The sequence below is a fragment of the Pocillopora verrucosa genome, chromosome 1 (assembly GCF_036669915.1).
Source record: "Pocillopora verrucosa isolate sample1 chromosome 1, ASM3666991v2, whole genome shotgun sequence".
Taxonomy (NCBI): Eukaryota; Metazoa; Cnidaria; class Anthozoa; order Scleractinia; family Pocilloporidae; genus Pocillopora; species Pocillopora verrucosa.
In genome coordinates, this window is record NC_089312.1 from 24,591,152 (window position 1) to 24,608,523 (window position 17,372).

The 17,372-nt window shown below is 39.1% G+C and overlaps 2 protein-coding genes, 1 long non-coding RNA gene and 1 pseudogene across 4 annotated transcripts; all 4 read left to right on the forward strand.

The window, feature by feature from the left end:
• The first annotated feature begins 724 nt into the window (after positions 1–724).
• LOC136279776 (uncharacterized) lies at positions 725–2,330 on the forward strand. The gene is made up of 3 exons (XR_010716984.1): positions 725–771; positions 952–996; positions 2,244–2,330. It is a non-coding gene; the product is annotated as an uncharacterized lncRNA (long non-coding RNA).
• Positions 2,331–3,179: 849 nt separating this feature from the next.
• On the forward strand, positions 3,180–5,306 carry LOC136284360 (uncharacterized; annotated as a pseudogene).
• Positions 5,307–6,947: 1,641 nt separating this feature from the next.
• LOC136283838 (phospholipase A2 A2-actitoxin-Cgg2a-like) lies at positions 6,948–10,509 on the forward strand. 2 transcript variants are annotated; one of them, XM_066173200.1, is made up of 5 exons: positions 6,948–7,071; positions 7,826–7,952; positions 8,654–8,801; positions 9,432–9,547; positions 10,237–10,509. In XM_066173200.1, the coding sequence occupies exons 2-5, from the start codon at positions 7,847–7,849 to the stop codon at positions 10,368–10,370; spliced, it is 504 nt and encodes a 167-aa protein (XP_066029297.1). In that variant the 5' UTR covers positions 6,948–7,071; positions 7,826–7,846; the 3' UTR covers positions 10,371–10,509. The 2 variants fall into 2 exon arrangements, with proteins under 2 accessions (XP_066029297.1, XP_066029308.1); XM_066173211.1 differs by having other exon boundaries at positions 6,982–7,071; positions 7,841–7,952.
• A 1,351-nt stretch (positions 10,510–11,860) lies between these two features.
• LOC131774400 (phospholipase A2 A2-actitoxin-Cgg2a-like) lies at positions 11,861–14,189 on the forward strand. Its single transcript, XM_059090412.2, has 4 exons — positions 11,861–11,939; positions 12,483–12,630; positions 13,273–13,394; positions 14,038–14,189. The coding sequence occupies exons 1-4, from the start codon at positions 11,861–11,863 to the stop codon at positions 14,187–14,189; spliced, it is 501 nt and encodes a 166-aa protein (XP_058946395.2).
• The last annotated feature ends 3,183 nt before the right edge of the window (positions 14,190–17,372 follow it).

The following is a 17,372-nucleotide window of genomic DNA, read 5'->3' on the forward strand; positions in this document are numbered from 1 at the left end:
ATTCTTTTGGTTCACCTCCCATCTCTACTCTTGTCTTCCATGTTTCTTTTGGTCGTTTTTTTAATTATACGTATCGATTTTGGTGGTTATCTGGTGTCCACTGAGTATCATTGTAGGGTTGTCAGTCAGTGTGTAAAAAAATTCCTTCGATCTACACGAAGCTTTAATTCTCCTGTACTGCAGGTACAACGTTCCCTCTTCTGTCTCTTCAAGGTAGGGGGTGTGCAACTGAAGACAAAATTTCCAGTTATGGGAAATCTATAAAGTTCGTTTTGCTACGCTGAGAGGGGTCCCATAGGAGAAGAACACATATTTTATTTGATTTATATTAATCATTACTGTTTCTTTCTATTCCCGTCACCCTAATTTGAATTTCGATTCAAATTCAGGAAGTACACAAACCGCAAAAACTGGGCAAATAAAAATCTCCTCATCCAGATCAGAATTTTGTCGCCTCCATCTGAGCCCTAACTGATGCAACAAGAACAAAACTAATACTCGAAAAATCCTCTGGCGAAATGTGAAAATGTACTCAGGTCTGACTTAATTTTTTTGTCAAGTCAGCTTAAAAAGGAAATCTACGACCTTATAATTGGCCCTGTTGAAAAATCATTGAGCTTATTCTCCTTCCAACTAACCAGCACGATATTGTCATAGCGACGGGTAGTACAATGACATCATAATACTATTTTCGGAATTCCACTACCATTACGAACTTGTCGACCCCGCCACCATGTCGGTCAAAAAAATGGAGGACAAGGCTAATGAATGGTAATTTACTAAAGTATTTGAATATATACTTTATCTGAAGTACCGGGTTTTCAAATAAACCCGAGATATTTCTTCTTGCAAATCGTTTTGACAGGAAAATCATCTAAGTATAGATTTGGTAACTACATATTTTGTCATTCTTGGCGTTCAGTGAGTTTTGTCCTTCTCGTTCTATTTTAGACCCATTCCTGCACCTGAAAAGTCCGCAAGCGAAATAATATAGTGGTGAGTGATATCCTGTAGTTTTACTTGCAGAGTTTTAGAGTGTATTTTGTAGGAACATCGTCTTGAAAGGGATCCAATTTTCATGTTTGATTTATTTTAACGTCTTAATCCGTAAATTGTTTGTGTAAATCACGACATGATTCATTTTGCTACTTTATTAGATCACTGACCATTGTCAAACTAATTCGAAAGGTGGCATACACCGACGCAAAAGGGAAAGAAATTGAAGATATAATCTCAACTGAAAAATAAATTAATTAAGAAATGTCGCTGTATCTTTGGGTTAATTACAGAGAGATCTTTTGGACTGTTTAGAAGCCTTTTCCAAACGTTACGGTGCGAAATTTAAACAGGTACCAGGTGATCTTTTAAGGCGAACAACATTACGGCAATTAAACCTAAACATCGCTTCAAAAGGCTGATAATTCAAGCGATTAGTGGGGAAAGGTATCCTATTGTTTCAAGAATCAAACTGCAAAGAAAGTTTGAGTCTTGAAGGTTCACGAGTAAAACCACAACAAATAATGGGTCATTGGCGGCTACCTTTTCACGACACTTAAAGTGTAAACAACTGACTTTCTTTTAAGGTTTTGCAGTTTCTACAAACAGAGAGAAAATCGTGGACACTTTTCCCCTTGAGACTGCAATATTCTGTACCAGATTATAGTCTTTTCGTAAGAGTGCCTTTTTACTTGGGCTTAAGATACGGCACAAATCCGCAGAGGTGAGATCATTAGCCTCTCCAAGTCAACGTTGTGGATCGAGTTCGATTTCCAAACCTGGTGTCATATGCGGACCAGGTTTGCCGTGAGCTCCCGTACCAAAACCCTAAATCGCTGTTCGTCCCGAAATCATGGGATGAGGTGAAAAACATTGCGAAAAACTCTGCTAAATCCGATTAAATTTATTAATTTCAGCTTATCAGTATCGCAGACTGTGGTCCAGTGTGGAACGGTACTTTTAATGATCAGTAAATACTCTACCATTTATTTTCGATATTTTATGTGGCTCTTCGCACTGATGCGCTATACACGCTTATTCATCTCTTAACATTTTCGAGACCATTGAAATTAACAAAAGACACAGAGCCAGTTTACGACAGGTGAATACTGGGAAAAAGCGGGCGAAACCTGGGGAGGAGAAAATGTTCAAATTTGTTGGGAGTTTTCTTGTTTAAAATCATCTTAACTGGTTTTATTACGGTTATATCTTATGGATATATCTTAATGTTGCAATGATTTTTCCAGAAAGTTGCGGTCGTAAATCAACATGTGGCTGGCAAGTTTCATAGCGGTTGTTTCATTCATTTCTACGGCGCAAGGATCCTTCTTTGGTAAGTTCATATTAAGAAAGTCAGTAAAAAAGCAAATGGATCGAGTGAGTGTATGAGTGAGTGAGTGAGTGAGCGAATGACGCACTAACTGACAAAGTAACTGACAGAATTATTAACTAAGCGACTGTCTGAACGAACGACTGACGGACTGATTGACCAACTGACTGCCTGACTGACTGATTGAATGACGAACTGACTGATTGACTGACTGATTGATTGACTGACTGACCGACTGACTGACGGACAGACTGATTGACGGACTGACTGACTGACTGACTGACTGACTGACTGACTGACTGACTGACTGACTGACTGACTGACTGATTAACCTGACTGACTGAACTGACTGACTGAATGAATGACTAACTAATTGACTGATTGACTGACTGACTGACTGAGTGATTGCTGACTGACTGATTGACAGACAGAAAGAGAGACCGACTGCCTGATTGACTAACTAAAACTGATTGACTGACGGACGGACGGACTGACTGAGAGACGACTTATTGACTGACTGATTGACTGACTGATGACTGACTGACTGACTTGACTGACTTGACTGACTGTTTGACTGACTGACTGACTGACTGACTGACTTAATGACCATTAAAATAATTACAGATTTGATTGACGAAATTTAGATAATTGTTTTTATCCTGCAGGCTTCCAGGTGGTAATCAATAGAATAGCGTTAGTGTTGATTTTTGAGCTGATGTCTCTGGTCCGAAGAAGTTACACCGTCAATTGCCCCGCTATTTAAAACAAGTGTTCAAAACAATTACTAGAATTTCTTTTATCACTGATACATAATACATTTCTTCTTCTTAGGAAGCTGTCGGGAAATTGCTCTCCTCGGTGTTACCCTGGGTGTAACGCAATGTGTTGCTACACAGCTCAACGATCGTCCATATATCAACAGGAGCGGCTGCTACAACAGCAGCAACAACAGCGGCAGCAACAGCTGCGGTATTACTACCAACAGCCTGCACAGTCGGCGCCCCCCACCTGCCGCATATTTTCAATATCCCGCTGCTCCTCCTTCTCCAGCAGCATTTGCGCCGGCTGCCTCCCCCTCTCCTACGGCTGTTCCCGAACCCTCTCCAACCCCCTCTCCACCTCCTCAGCCTCCCCCACCTCCTCCTCCCTGTCCATCGGACTGCCCAAAGGAGTGCTACCCCCAGTGTTCCTCATCATGTTGCCAACCCAAGCCTCCTCCGATGCCTTTGTACATGAAGAGGAAACAAAAGGTAGCGGTAGCTTGCGAGGGACATAAACTGAAGATCAAATGCCCAAACAAGTATGTGATGTCATTGTGCAATGAATGAATTAAGATCAGTAATTATCACAACCCTAGGGTCAGCAAATTCTAATCCTTCCCTTCCTTATTCATCGATACCTTTACTTGTTTTCTTCTTGTATATAACTACTGGTTATGTATTGTTATATCTATGCTTTATCAAGGCGCGGCGATTTCATGTTTCTCTTGCTCCTTGCAGACAAACATACAAACAAGCAAACAAGCCAAAGGGAAAAAAAACATTTGTTACGTGACACTTCCGATAGTGTTCCTTGGGAAATACATGAAATTTAAAGCATGATAATTTGTTTTTTTCGGTCAATTTTCTAAGCTTTCCAATAAAGCTATGCCATACACATTTTCATGACAGTTTGTAAAAAGAGCTTCGTAGAGAAGCTAAAACTTGTGGTGAGATACAGCTTTGGTAAAATTACTTTTTCAAAGTCATTGGTGTGAGAATTAAATCATGCAATTAACCCCTTGCTCGTGTTCTCTAGGTATGATCGCATCGCCCTATACAGTACATTTTACGGCAGAGATGATAACAACAACACATGTCAACACAAAGTACTTCCTTCTAAGGGACACTGTGTGAAGGACGAACATAGAATCAATGAGAAGTTATTTGATTTGTGTCAAGGAGAAAGCAAATGTTCCGTGGCAGCCACTAGTACTTTTCTGGGAAAGAAAAATTCTATCATGTGCCCTGAGGTTTATAAGTATGCCAGAGTTGTCTACCGATGTATACAGCATCCGAAGATTGTGCCGGTAAGTTGATGAGTCATTCATCCTTCAAGTTCTGCTAGTTCCAATTAGATATATCCCATTCACTTAGTTTCGTGTTCAATTTATTACAACTGTGAGAATCAGATTGGCATTGGCATTGTTAATGGAGACTGTCATGCTGTGTTGCTGTCATGCCGTTGTGATTTCTCTTGTCTCCCAATGGTTGTGATCTAGGTGCAACCGCCACAGCTAGCTGGGCAAATTCTTTGCTCGTTTAATTGGTTATTCAATATATGGTAACCCTAAGCAGAACATTTGCTCCCGAGCCTCACACAACCTAGAAACTAAACACTGCTATATGCGATTCCATCCGTTTATGGCATAAATTGAATTCTCTTACGCTGCATTCTTCTTCATGACCAGGTGTGTTCTCTACCATGCCACAAACCATACAAGTGCTTTCCCAGATGTGACATCAGCTGCTGCACTCCTCCACCGCCCCTCCTCCTCCTCCGCCTCCTCCTCCCCAGCTGCCTCCAACATGTCCCGGAGCATGCCCAGCTAAGTGCTTCCCTGCATGTTCTCAGACTTGTTGCAGTCCACCTCCTCCCCCAGCCCCATCTCCAATATACTATCCCATGCCTGCTCCAGCACCTCCCCCTGCTCCCACCTGCCCTGGATCGTGCCCGAGTACATGCGCTCCAGTGTGTTCAGTCAAGTGTTGTATCGGCCGGAACGCCGCATTGAATAGCATAAGGCCACTCTCCTACTCGCAAACACGTATGACACCTGCCACCTACGGTTATCGAAATTATTACCCTGCGTCTCGGTCAAATGATTACTACGCACAGTACAAGCAATACGCCCGAGCGAGGATCTCAATACCCGAACCCTTATCAGGCGTACAGAACATCGTATGGAAACTGGAGGAACATGAATGCCTATCGAGGATAATTTACTTGAATGTGACAGAATACATCAGAAGGGAGAGTTGTATCAACACTGAAGAAGTCATTTCACAGATGTACCTGCGAAAGATTTTTTTTTAAAGAACAACTTGATCCCTTTTGGGAACTTGTTTACATAGCATTACTACAACTCAGAAACTGTGCCCAAGCGTTTCCATGAACTCTAACAAAAATCCAATTGGGATTCAAACGCATTTTGTAATCAAATGTCTCAGTTATTGTAGAGGTAATCGTAAGTTTATTGAAGCCAAGCCTTAGAATTTGGTTTCAAACAAAGACTCGAAATAACGAAAACGAAAAAAAAATAAGGTAGTAAAACAAGTAAATTCCAGTATTGCAAAATAGAACTAATGTTTGTCGTTAATGTCACATGATTTATCATGAAAAATGGTCATTTTTCTTTTATTTTTATTTCTGATGTTACAAGGTTTTTCGATTCCTTGACTTAAGTCTCTTATTTCAGAAGAGCCTTACTTTCAAAAGCATGCCAATTTGCGTTCAACATGGATCTAGTGAAGGGGAAGGAGGTCTTATTTGTTCAAACGGGTTTCTATTTTATCGATAAAAGTGTAAATAATGCATAACTTTCAAAACATGCTCTGTCTCGTGGTCGAAGAATTTTATGTCAATTAAACAAATATGTGTAAAAGCCAAATGGTTATTTGTGGGATTACATCTGTATAACGCCATCGCATTTCTTTAAGGTTGTTAGTTGCGCTATTAGTAAAGCATGGACATAAGAGAAAGTAGAACGGGACTAAAACTAACAAGGAAAAATTTCAAACACGCAATAAAGGAGTGAGGATTACTTGATTTCTGCTTATCTTACAATCGTGATAACGTGTCAATTAAAAACCGAATGCTAATAAACGATCCTACTTTAATAGTTACGACGCTTGCATGTTATTTATTAGGAATAGCATCCGCATAAACGTTTGATCAACCTGGCAGCTTAGCATTGCTTTGCGCCTACATGATTGCTGACTCTATCAACTGAGCATCCATAGACTTCTCTCTGTCTGTGAGCTCTTTCTCTCTTTAAGGTAAAATCGGCCGAGTAGTACAATAAAGTAAAGAGATAAATTTATGCGCATAAAGACGTGAATATGAAAGCGATCTTCGCAGTAACGGAACACTACTTGAGCAGTTCAGGCTTGTGCGGGATTTGAACCCATGAACATAATTGAATTGTGTAGAACGCTACATTAGAACTCAGTATTCGTTGCTTTCAATAGATAGTCCGTTGTTTTGCTCCCAGCCATCCCACCCTTCGCGCTACACTCACGCCGGTTTGAATTTTTAATAATTTATGGTCATATTCTGTTAGTAAAACTCTATTCGTTTGCACATGTTTACGTTTACATGCTACAATTAGCCCAGAAGTGCCAAATTAATTGATTGACACTGAAGTTAATTTATGATTTTACAAGTGAGCGCCATTTAATTGGGAATTATAAGGAGACGAAATTGCACTTTCATCATCCGGATTCGTATAAAGCAGGTTACTCGACACGAAAAAATGAAATTTCACCCCACAATGAAATAAATACTTACCTGTAAAACCTTACTCGTTAATGGATTTTTGGGTTGCCCATCAGTTGATTAGGTAATTCCATTAACCGGCTATAAAATTTCATGGCCTTCATTTAATTTAACGAACAGTTCGAAGAGGAGGCTTATCGTATGCTCTTTTTGCTACTGAATCACAGCCAAGAGAAATTTGCGTGGGAAATTTCCACATTTGCTTTGAGGTCAGTGTGATCGTCTAGAATTCAATGTTTATTGCATGATTCTCGATTTTCTTCTCTCCTCGAAAGCTGCTGGTTGTTCTGGTGTTGTTTCCATATATAAGTTAGATACTCGGCCAACAAAGAACAATTTGTGAAGGCAAAGATCTTGCTTTTTTTAAACTCTTTTGCGTAATAAGTTTCTAGGGAAGAAAAAAAACATTCATGATTTATTTTCCATGATGCAGAGTCACCTTAAGGAAAACTAAATTACCTATATGGATAGAGCGATTTCGAAAGGTTTCAGGAAAGGTCAATTTACTTTGTAATGAATTGAATTCGAGGGTGCGGATCAGCTTTCCTGAGTCATCGAAAGATAAAAAATACTCTTAATTTGATAATCAGGTTCGAAACCTTATTCTCATCAAATAAGAACTGTTCATCATTACAGAATCACACAGTTGTTCATGGTTTTCTTGCCATGGTCGTTAACCAGAAATGATCATTGTCGTTATATAATAAAAGCCACTATGCTGTAGAATTGGTATGAACATTTAAATTTAAAATTAATTAGTAACCGAAAGTGATTGACGCGGTGGCTTATTTTTTTGTGCGCTGATATCCGAAAGGGAAGATTTAGGGTCGAACCCCGGCCTTCGAAAGTGTTCTTGAACAACACAGTAAGTGTTCGAGATTCTCATTTATCGAAAGGCGAGAACCTAAAAGGATTTCACAGTTTCTAGAATTGTGGATTAGAAGTAACCAATTTTTTGTTAAGGTTCTTGCATTACAGCACACTATGGGAATCAAATTGATTTTGCTGATGTCAGTAGTCAGTGGTGCCATTGTTGTCAGGACTGCCCTTGAAGAGCCTGGTCGTGTGCAAAGTCTATTAAATGACAGAGGTAAAATAAAATAAAATAAATGTGATAAATTGATAAGTACCTGTTGACTGAAGCTATCAGATGTGTACAGCTACATATACACTATATTTGTAAGTTTTAACATCGATTAATACTCAAAAGGCTGTTAATGCTCCATTCGAAGGTGTCTTTAGGAAGAACATGAAAAAATTACCGCCAAAATGGATTTCGTATTCAGGACTGCGCTAGGAGACAACTAAATGTCACATCTATAGAACTGACGTTTAGTTATTTGATAGCATATCCCTATCACCGATTGTTGCTTTCTGTAAGGATATAACGTGGGGTTGGTACGAGAAACTGAACATGGGATTTTTTAACCCTTTACATCCTAACATCGGTATACAATTTCTCCATACTGTTCTGTATTCATTTCCTATGGTACCGACAAAGAGAATTTGTTTAACAATCAAGAGCTCTTTAGTTAGTGATCATTTCTTTTATTCTCATGACCTCAACATTTGTTTTAGGGGTGGTACTGAAAGGAGAAAATAGTTACTAATCACTCTAAGGGGTTAAAGAGTTAATGGAATGTTTTACACATGACGGATTAAAGAATTCAGATATTCACAAAGGGTCCCGAAATCAATTCATCACTACATCATCATACATGATCTCATTACTAATTATCTAACAAATGTTCGCATTAAGTATAAGGATGAAGTGTTATATTTTGATAACAGGCGGAACTGACGATGCGACCAAGAGAAGTGTGTTAAATTTTGGTTGGATGATATATAAAGTTACTAGAAGAAATCCCTTGCATTTCAATGGTTATGGTTGCTGGTGTGGGTATGGCGGGAAGGGAGACCCAGTGGATGTTTTGGACAGGTGAGTATGTAACCACTTACACAAATAATATTTCGTTTACCATCTTCGAATTCGTGACGCTAAATTTAACCCTTGGGAATGTTTGTGACGAGCGGCTCAAGTAGTGAGATCAAGAAGACTTTGAACCCGTTTAACGGTTAATGTGAAGCTGCTTTTTGAAGGTTAGACGTTAAAAATTTATCTTTTTTGACGATTAAAAGCTTAAACGTTACGCCGTTTGATGGTTCTCCGCGAACCCCATTGGAACCCTCTGAACCCGGCACCTCCACGTAAGAAGTCCAACATTGTATAACTACTTCGTTACAGATTACCAGCGAAGTTTTTATGAGGTTTGAGAACCTGATACCTAGGCGTATCTGCGCGGTAAAACCTGGAAACAACTGTGAGCCATGCCAATCAATTCATCTCAGTTCTTACTTTTCATGTTCAACGTTTCTACCGAGCATTTAGGACATTGTACTCCTGGCCCCTGTTGTTTGAAGGATGGATATCACGATCCATGGGATAATTCCCTATTCGGTGGATAGTGCAGTATGTGTTTTGTTAAAACAAATCCGCAGTATAATGATTTATACGTTAGATAGCACTATCCGCCTTTTGAACGACTAAGCCTTGGCTGTTTGTCCTCAGGTGTTGCTACGTCCATGACATGTGTTATAACAAACTCCAGTCCGACGTGTGTCCATTTAAGGCAGCCGTGTATACTCTGTCATATTCAACTGAGAGAGGGAGACCTTTGGATTGTAGTACGTTGCAATCTTGTTGCATTGGACAATTCCTGGTGTTTTTATTTATTCCATTAAACTTTATTTAATGGATTTATCTCATGTGTTTCATATTATTATAGACATAATATTAAGGTTTAAACATGAATGCTAGGTTCTGGAGACTGCGCGATAACCAGCAGTATCATTGACGGTGAATTAGCTTCTTTTCACTCCTTTCACATTTTGAGCCGGTGACACACTTAGCCATTTCATGCGTCGATCATGGCGATCGGTGTAAATCACCAAATGCTTCGCCGGCTCAAGAGCAATGTCTGGGGAACATGACTTGAGGGCGAAACGAACCTGTGGGCGAAATGACTTGTGGTCAAACCGACTCGCAGGCGAGATGACTTGAAGGTGAAACGGACCTGTAAGCAAAATAGCTTGTGGGCGAAGCGACCGGTAGGCGAGACGACTTGTCGGCGAAACCGACCAGTGGGCGAAGTCTTTTGCGGGAGAATCGACCCGTAGGCGAGCTAGATAACTTGCGCCAGGGTGAACCAAGCAACTGGGCCTTTTGCTATTGTGGAGAATTAGAGAAACAGTAATTTGATGGCAACCAAATTAAGCATCTACCTTTTTTTTTTATCTTAAGTCTCTTCGAAAGAAAAATTTGTTCATTTCCTTTGCTTGATTACAAATAATATAAATAATTATTTTATCCACAGAACGGCCTTCCTCGTATTGGTACTGGGGCAAGTGTCGTTATTTGTTGTGCAGATGTGATGCCGTGGCGGTCAGATGCTTTGCAAAGAGTCGTTATAATCGGAAGTATAAAAACTACCCGCAGAAGAAATGCTAGAAAGACACAAGTTGTGTACAGTTGGAAGAAAAACACTTCATTGTTCTATGATTAACAGAAAGAGCTTTAACACTTCATCGTTGCTCTTCTAGAGCTGGTTCTAATAAAAATAAACGCCGAGACGATATCCTTCTTCAGAGTTTGCTTCAGTCTTACATGATATTTGCTGAACGTGGGTAATGTTTCAAACCTAAAATGTACCAATTATCTTTCCAAAATATTGCAGATGGGAAGTGCGTGAATTCGAGGCATGCGTCTCTGACTTAGATCTTTTTATTGGGTGTAGATGAGGCATCCGTACTGTGCTTGACTGTAGCAAACACGTTTCAAAGATTGTGTTCTGTTTTAAAAACAGAACAGAGAGACTGCTCCATAGCCTTCTGTTTTTCGTCTCTACATTTGAATCATGATTATACAGTACTCGAATTGATTTGTTCCCTGATATTTCCTCTAGCCAGATTCGTAAATCTACGAATTTGTTTTGGTGATCACGTATCCGCAACGGATCTATCAAATCTAGCATATGTAGTGCGTTCTTTTTTGATAGACAGTTCTTCAACCATTCAACCCTTCTTCTTTTGACTGGAACTTTTTTAAGAGTCCTAATTACTTCTGACCAGCTGGATTGTTGGTCCTGCTATGCATCACGATGCCAGCGTGTCACTGAGAGTATGCAAAGAGCACCATTGAACGGTTTGGTATTAGCAAGGAATTGCTTAGCTCTAAGTTTATGAATATTAACTTAAGGTCTACCCAGACTTACCTGCCATCAGGATAGTGACAAAATCCAAATGCTACTGTTCACTGCAGGTAACTCTATTGCTCGGGTAATCCATTCAATGGTATTAAGTCACTTGAAATATGTACCCCACCTCTTGAAAAAACAAAAGGGTTACGAAATTAGGGAATATATAATAGTCAAACGCTAAGATTTTTTTAGTTAAATCAGAGCAGAGGAAGCAACACACAGAGGTTAGTGGACTCAAATGCCAATTAACAGAGCTTTTTTTTTGAACAGTCTTCATTGAAATCTCGGCTTATTTCTACACCCCAAAGGTTTTCTTCCTTTCTAAAAAGTCGACGGAGTAAGGATCGAAATAACACCGCGCCGTTTTTTTTTTTTTTCAATCCTTGCCATTTTTTCATCTGATTGTTTTTCGCTTGTTTGTTTGTGATTTCCGATAGAGTGAATTGAATTTACATTTTTTAATTCAAAATAAACGGAGGTGAATCTTTACTTTTTAAGTTTAGTATATATACAAAATGCAACGTTATATGTGTAAAGAAAAGTCTTTGACAGCGTCATTTTGATAAAGGCTCGGAAAATCAATTTACCCTAAGCCACTTTAAGCAGAGAACAAGACGCGGTATTTGATATATATATAAGCGAAGCTAGAACTGTTCAACAAATCACTTATAAGAGGTTACGGCTTCTTTGGTTTTAAACTGAGACTTCTTCTTAAAATCACCTCAAGAACTACAGTTTAGCCATGGGATCCAACTTAATTTTTCTGTGGCCAATACTCTTGGGATTCATCGCACGGGTGGAATCCGACCCATCAAGAGGAGGTAAAAAAATTAATCATATCTGAACCATGATCTTATAAGTAAAACCTACTTTCTTTTCATAAGATGCTTAAGATCTATAATTAAGATAACGATCTTCAAACTAACAGGATTCGAAGTACGATATTTACTGTATCCGTGTTGTGCAACTTTCGAACAGAACATTCAATTTCGTTCTGAGTTTGTCTATCGATCTGCTTTCCACCAATCAAATGCCAGTCTTAACAGTAAAAGTAACTTTAAACTGAAGATTATTCCATCCGTTCATACAATATAGATAATTGGAAAACGGTTTTGTTTTCTTCGTAACGCCCAGAAAAAAGGTCTTCAAAAACGATGACGAGGGAAATGTTTCCAAGCCGAAACGGATAAATACAATAATAGCCAAGTGCAAGTCGTGCACACAGCTTTCGGGTCATTTCTTATAAAAAGAGTATTTCTTCATTATAACTCTATTTCATTTTTTAGTTTTAATTTTGTTTGTCAGTAATTTCTCTTGTTTTTCGCTTTTTTCTGTCTTGTTTGTTTTCTTCTACGTAATCAAAGGCGGTAATGACAACATCACCAAAAGAAACGTCATCAATTTTGGCATATTGGTTTATAAGTTCACTGAAAGAAATCCTAAAGATTTCATTGGTTATGGCTGCTGGTGTGGAATTGGTGGGGAAGGCAAACCCGTGGATGATTTGGACGGGCGAGTATCTTACCTTTATTCTGCTAGTTATAGCTGTAACAAGCTAAGATTGAGAATTTCATAGCACATCAAGGATTCAGCTGTATTATCGATGGGTAAGATATTAGATGGTAGTCTTTAGGATATAAATTACTTCATGTGACTCGAATAAAATTTCACTTACAGAGGATTTAAGTTCGAAGCTAATGCAAGAACCGTCTACCACTCACGTTGTTAAACTTGAATCAAGAGTCAAAGGGTGTTTGAATGATTGATCATTAGATCACTACAAGGAGAGATAAAACACATGACCCAAGGGACTGGTTGTTGTCCCCGGTTATTGTCCCACCCCCACCCGCCCCCACCCACTTTAAACTTTGTTGGCGACAGCTGATCACCCTCCGTTCCCCCTGAAAAACAGCGTGATCCCCACAAATTTCTCACCTTCACCCCCCCTTCCCTCCACGGGCGATAAATATGATCATTCACCTATCGAAACATACAGACAGGCTGTGATGCGTACGCATATGTTTCATTCAGTGCTTTCTTTACTGATGATGGCTGGTTGATTCATCTTCATACGGCGTATATTGATCAATCAACAAAGATAGCTCAACTGATCAGGATGGTTGGCCTACGGTCAATCCATTCATTAATCCGCAGGTGTTGTAAGGCCCATGATAAATGCTACGATGAAATTATGCAATCAGAGGATTGCCCATTCGCGAAGGCAGTATACGTTATGTCGTATTCAGTAACCGGAGATGGTGAAAAAACGAAATGTAGTAAGTTGAAGATTTAATGCTCGAAACGTCAGCTTTTAAAACTCCTCATGCTGGCCAAATAACGTTATCACCTCGGTTGATAATACCTTGTTTTACTCTCCCACCGACGCATCACCACAGTTTCTTTAGAAACTCATCCCCTTTATTCATATTAGAACATTTTTCATAGGAAAAAATTGGAGAAAATGATCTTAAAAAAATGAAACGAACATTAAGGATTGACATACTCTTGATCAAACCTTGAAGAGCAACTTTCAATTCGGTGTCTCAAATTCTTCGGATTTTCATTGCTTTGGCGTCTTTACGGTTTGTGATTGGTCAAGTGAAATCGCACCACGCTCTCGACCAATCAAATGTAAAACTGCGTTTTTTTGTTTTTTACCTTTTTTTTGATACCGAGGTAATGGTATCAAACCGTGTGGAGTCCAGTTCAATCTGTAATTGTACGAGTGTTAACCAAATCAAACGACCACAAAGGCGGGAGTCCGAATTGTTTCTCACAAGTATTATAAGCTGCAGGAGGTAAATAGAAAAGGATTTTCGGAGTTTGAGTAGCCAATCAGAGCGTGCCTTCAACGCTATCGTTGTTTTAGTATAAACTAATACTCACTAATTTTACTCCTTTTCAAATCTAATGTTGCAGACAGCCCTTCGTCATATATGATTTATGGCAAATTTCGCAGCCTGTTGTGCAAATGTGACCTGATTGCTGCTCGATGCTTTGCAAAGAGTTCTTACCAGGAGAAATATAGAAAATATCCTCAGGAGAAATGCGGAGAGACTGAGGAGCGATGAAATGGCTGTCGAAGCTCGAGCCCTTTTTGTCATGCATACGCGCAATGGAATAAATGTGATGGAATATTTTTAAGCCTGGTGAATAAATGAGAATGATGTATTATTCAGTAAGTGACACAGGCGTACTCGGAAAAAAAAAAGAAATCCGAGTGCTCTCGGCCATCAGGAGTCGAAACTATCGACATCGTGTCAGGTTATGCCTAAGTGACACGATGAGACGGTACGGGTAGTCATCTCCAATAAACTCGTTGGCTTTAAAAACACGCAATCTTGCTAAAATCAATTCTGGTTCAAGTCCGGAGAGTTTTTTAGGACTTCGTGCGATGTTTTATATCCTTGTTACACAGCGTGAGCAGTGTGACGAAAGCTGAGTAAGGGTAGAAATTAGCCATTGGAAGTTACTTAGCAAGTGCGTTCGTCTGCGCCGCAAATCCCACCGACAATATTCAAGAACGAGCAAGACGTCGTTGTTATGTATGTCTATTAACTTCGCCAACAACATACTCTGGTTATATGGTTAAGTAGATTTGTTTATTTAGAGAACGATGCAATATTTGCTTTTCGTGGAAACAGTTACTTCCGATTGGTTTTCGACGGCACAAAACTTCTCATACTAAATAAAATCAATTCAATTGAGCTAGAATTACTATTAAGGTTTTCTCTTTTTTTTCAGCAAGTTAACTGGGAAACCTGGCACATCTTTGAGTAAGATATTTTAAAAAAATACGACTTATTTAAAATCAACGGATGTAAATATCTGTTTGTTACTGTACTAATTGTAGCTAAGTCGCTCGTGCGTGACGCAGATTAGGGAGCGAGCCTGTGAGATTTAATTTCAGCTCGTGGTAATTTTGGTGTTTCATAGTTTGTTTTACCTGTGTAGACAATATTTAACATTAATATATATTTTTAAAACGCTTCAAACCGCTAAAAAAGCAAAACCCTTATGTTTTATGTACAAACTTTGGCCGAGGAGTTAATTTATTCAATAGTGCTTTGTTATGTAGAGTTGTAGATTTCAAAGGCGCTCAATTGGAATTTTATCGAATTTTGATCGGCGTTCATGCAAAAGTGCTACTAGATCCTAAAGATTTAAAACCGTAGACCTAAAAATCAATGACTGAACTGTCTTTGGTTATAATATCAGAGGATTTGAAGAACTACCGGTCAGCTTTTTTTCGTCGCTGAGTTTGGATTATTTTACACCTTCGCGTAAATGAGAAAAGTGTGTCTTCTTAATCGGGTCTCAGTTCGCTCACAAATAAGCAGAGCAGAGAAAAAATAATTCCCATGGTTTGACTAAGGAAGAATCAATGTATTCAATTATACTTAAGAAAGATTCACAGCTATGTAAACGTCTGTGTAGCGAGAAGCTGAAAAGTGTAAAATTTCGAGTTTCCGCCAGGTGAAATCCGAGCTTCCGGTAGGGTGACCGTTTTTTTCGTGGTTTTCTGCCGTTATATGGAATATTTCAAAAAACTAACCTCATATCCTTCAGTTACTTACCTAGGCCTTCAAAGACAATGGAATTCCTTGTTATTGACATGTTTAACGTTACAAGAGCTCTATTTTACTTTTTTTCTGTTAACTATCCAATTTATAAATGTTAGCGTACTAGATTTATTTGGATAACGTCCAAGCATTGACCTACGTGGTCGGACAACATTGACAAATAGAGGTAATTTGAGCCACGATTGCCTGCAAAAGAAAGGCAAAGGCGTTGTCTAAGTCACATTGAAATTTTGTTGAAAAGAAAAGAAAGAACACCTTTAGGCCCCAGTGCTGGCATAGAAGGCTTTGAAGGGACTTGCTTACTGGAAATAAAATGACTGTTTGAGACGGTAGCTAAACACCCGAGAAATATCTAACCTTCCAAAAAACAAGTATGGCCGAAGGGCAGGCGATGAGCACGAATTGCAACAGCAAATTTGAAAAAAATTGCTAATTTTCTAACGACGGACAAACCACTGGCTGAATGACAAAACCCTGGACAAAGAGGTAACTTCATGAGCCCTATCTATCTACAGTTGATGTCTCCCCACCCTCCCCCCCTCCACACGCAATCAAAAGGAAGAAGACTCTTTGAAAGTTATGGGTTTGAATACCTCTCAAACATCCCGAATGGACGTCTTTCTTCTTTCCAGTTGGAGTTTTCCGCTGACCACTTGTGCTATGTAAAGAGATAAAAAGCACATTATTCATTCATGTAGTTTCTTCCTGAACAGATGGTAACTTTCTGGTTACGACATGGACAGGGTGGTATGGCGAAGTTGTTGGTATTTCTTTTTTATTTGGTTGAGGAGGGAAATAAGTGTTGAAAACGCACCGTCGGTTGTACGTGCTCCCCTTATCGTTACAAATTCTTACGTCGACTGTGTGGTATTTAAAATTTAATGAATAACATTTTTTATCTTTTAGCGTTAAACCGATGAATTTGTATAAAGGAAATCACCGATGGCTGATATATAAATTAATTGAGAATTAATTCCTTTACCCGCTTATTTTAGAAAATAAATTATTCTTTTTTTATGAAATTGCAATGGTGGCTTCAAATCATTGAAGTGATTTTCGCGTTCAAATAAGTCAAGGAAAACATCTTTGGTTTTTTCAGGAAGCTCCATTAAGTGACCGAAAATACGATCCATAGGATTTGGGAGAATTCTACTAAAGCGTGTAGAAAGCGCCACAATAGAAGAGGGGACCAAAAAGGCTGCTGTAACGTTAAAGCTTGTTGTACGTTAGACAACAATGAACAGGAATATTTTTCCATGCTTACAGAGAAGTCAATAGAGATCAAAACTGGCCAAAGAATATACCATTGTCGCGAATTGAAGTCTCAAATCTTTATAAAAAAGGAGAAATACAAGGCTCTTGATTAATGAAATCCTTTTTTTAGATGGAGATGATTGGCATGATCGTTTTGGTAATATAAACTAACCTTGAGGAAGATCCATCAAAAATTTTGAAAAGGGGACATTTCTCCTCTGCTCCAGATGAACCACACAAATCTCCGATTCCTGCACTGGCTTGTGCACTGGATTCTTCTTCGCTTTCCCTAAACAAGGAAAGCAACACAGGGGGAATCCAAAGATCGACCTTAAAACGGCTGCCATTCTTCGGCTTTCCTCAAACGAAACAGCAGTTGAACCCTGATTGAATTTATAGGAGGAACTTTTGTTGGTT

Excerpts from the sequence above, each read along its gene's own strand:
- LOC136283838 (XM_066173200.1), top strand. The coding sequence starts at position 7,847 with ATGGGAATCAAATTGATTTTGCTGATGTCAGTAGTCAGTGGTGCCATT. Across the intron at positions 8,802-9,431 it reads CCAGTGGATGTTTTGGACAG|GTGTTGCTACGTCCATGACA; the intron begins GTGAGTATGTAA and ends GTTTGTCCTCAG. Across the intron at positions 9,548-10,236 it reads AGGGAGACCTTTGGATTGTA|AACGGCCTTCCTCGTATTGG; the intron begins GTACGTTGCAAT and ends TTTTATCCACAG.
- LOC131774400 (XM_059090412.2), top strand. The coding sequence starts at position 11,861 with ATGGGATCCAACTTAATTTTTCTGTGGCCAATACTCTTGGGATTCATC. Across the intron at positions 11,940-12,482 it reads ATCCGACCCATCAAGAGGAG|GCGGTAATGACAACATCACC; the intron begins GTAAAAAAATTA and ends ACGTAATCAAAG. Across the intron at positions 12,631-13,272 it reads CCCGTGGATGATTTGGACGG|GTGTTGTAAGGCCCATGATA; the intron begins GCGAGTATCTTA and ends ATTAATCCGCAG.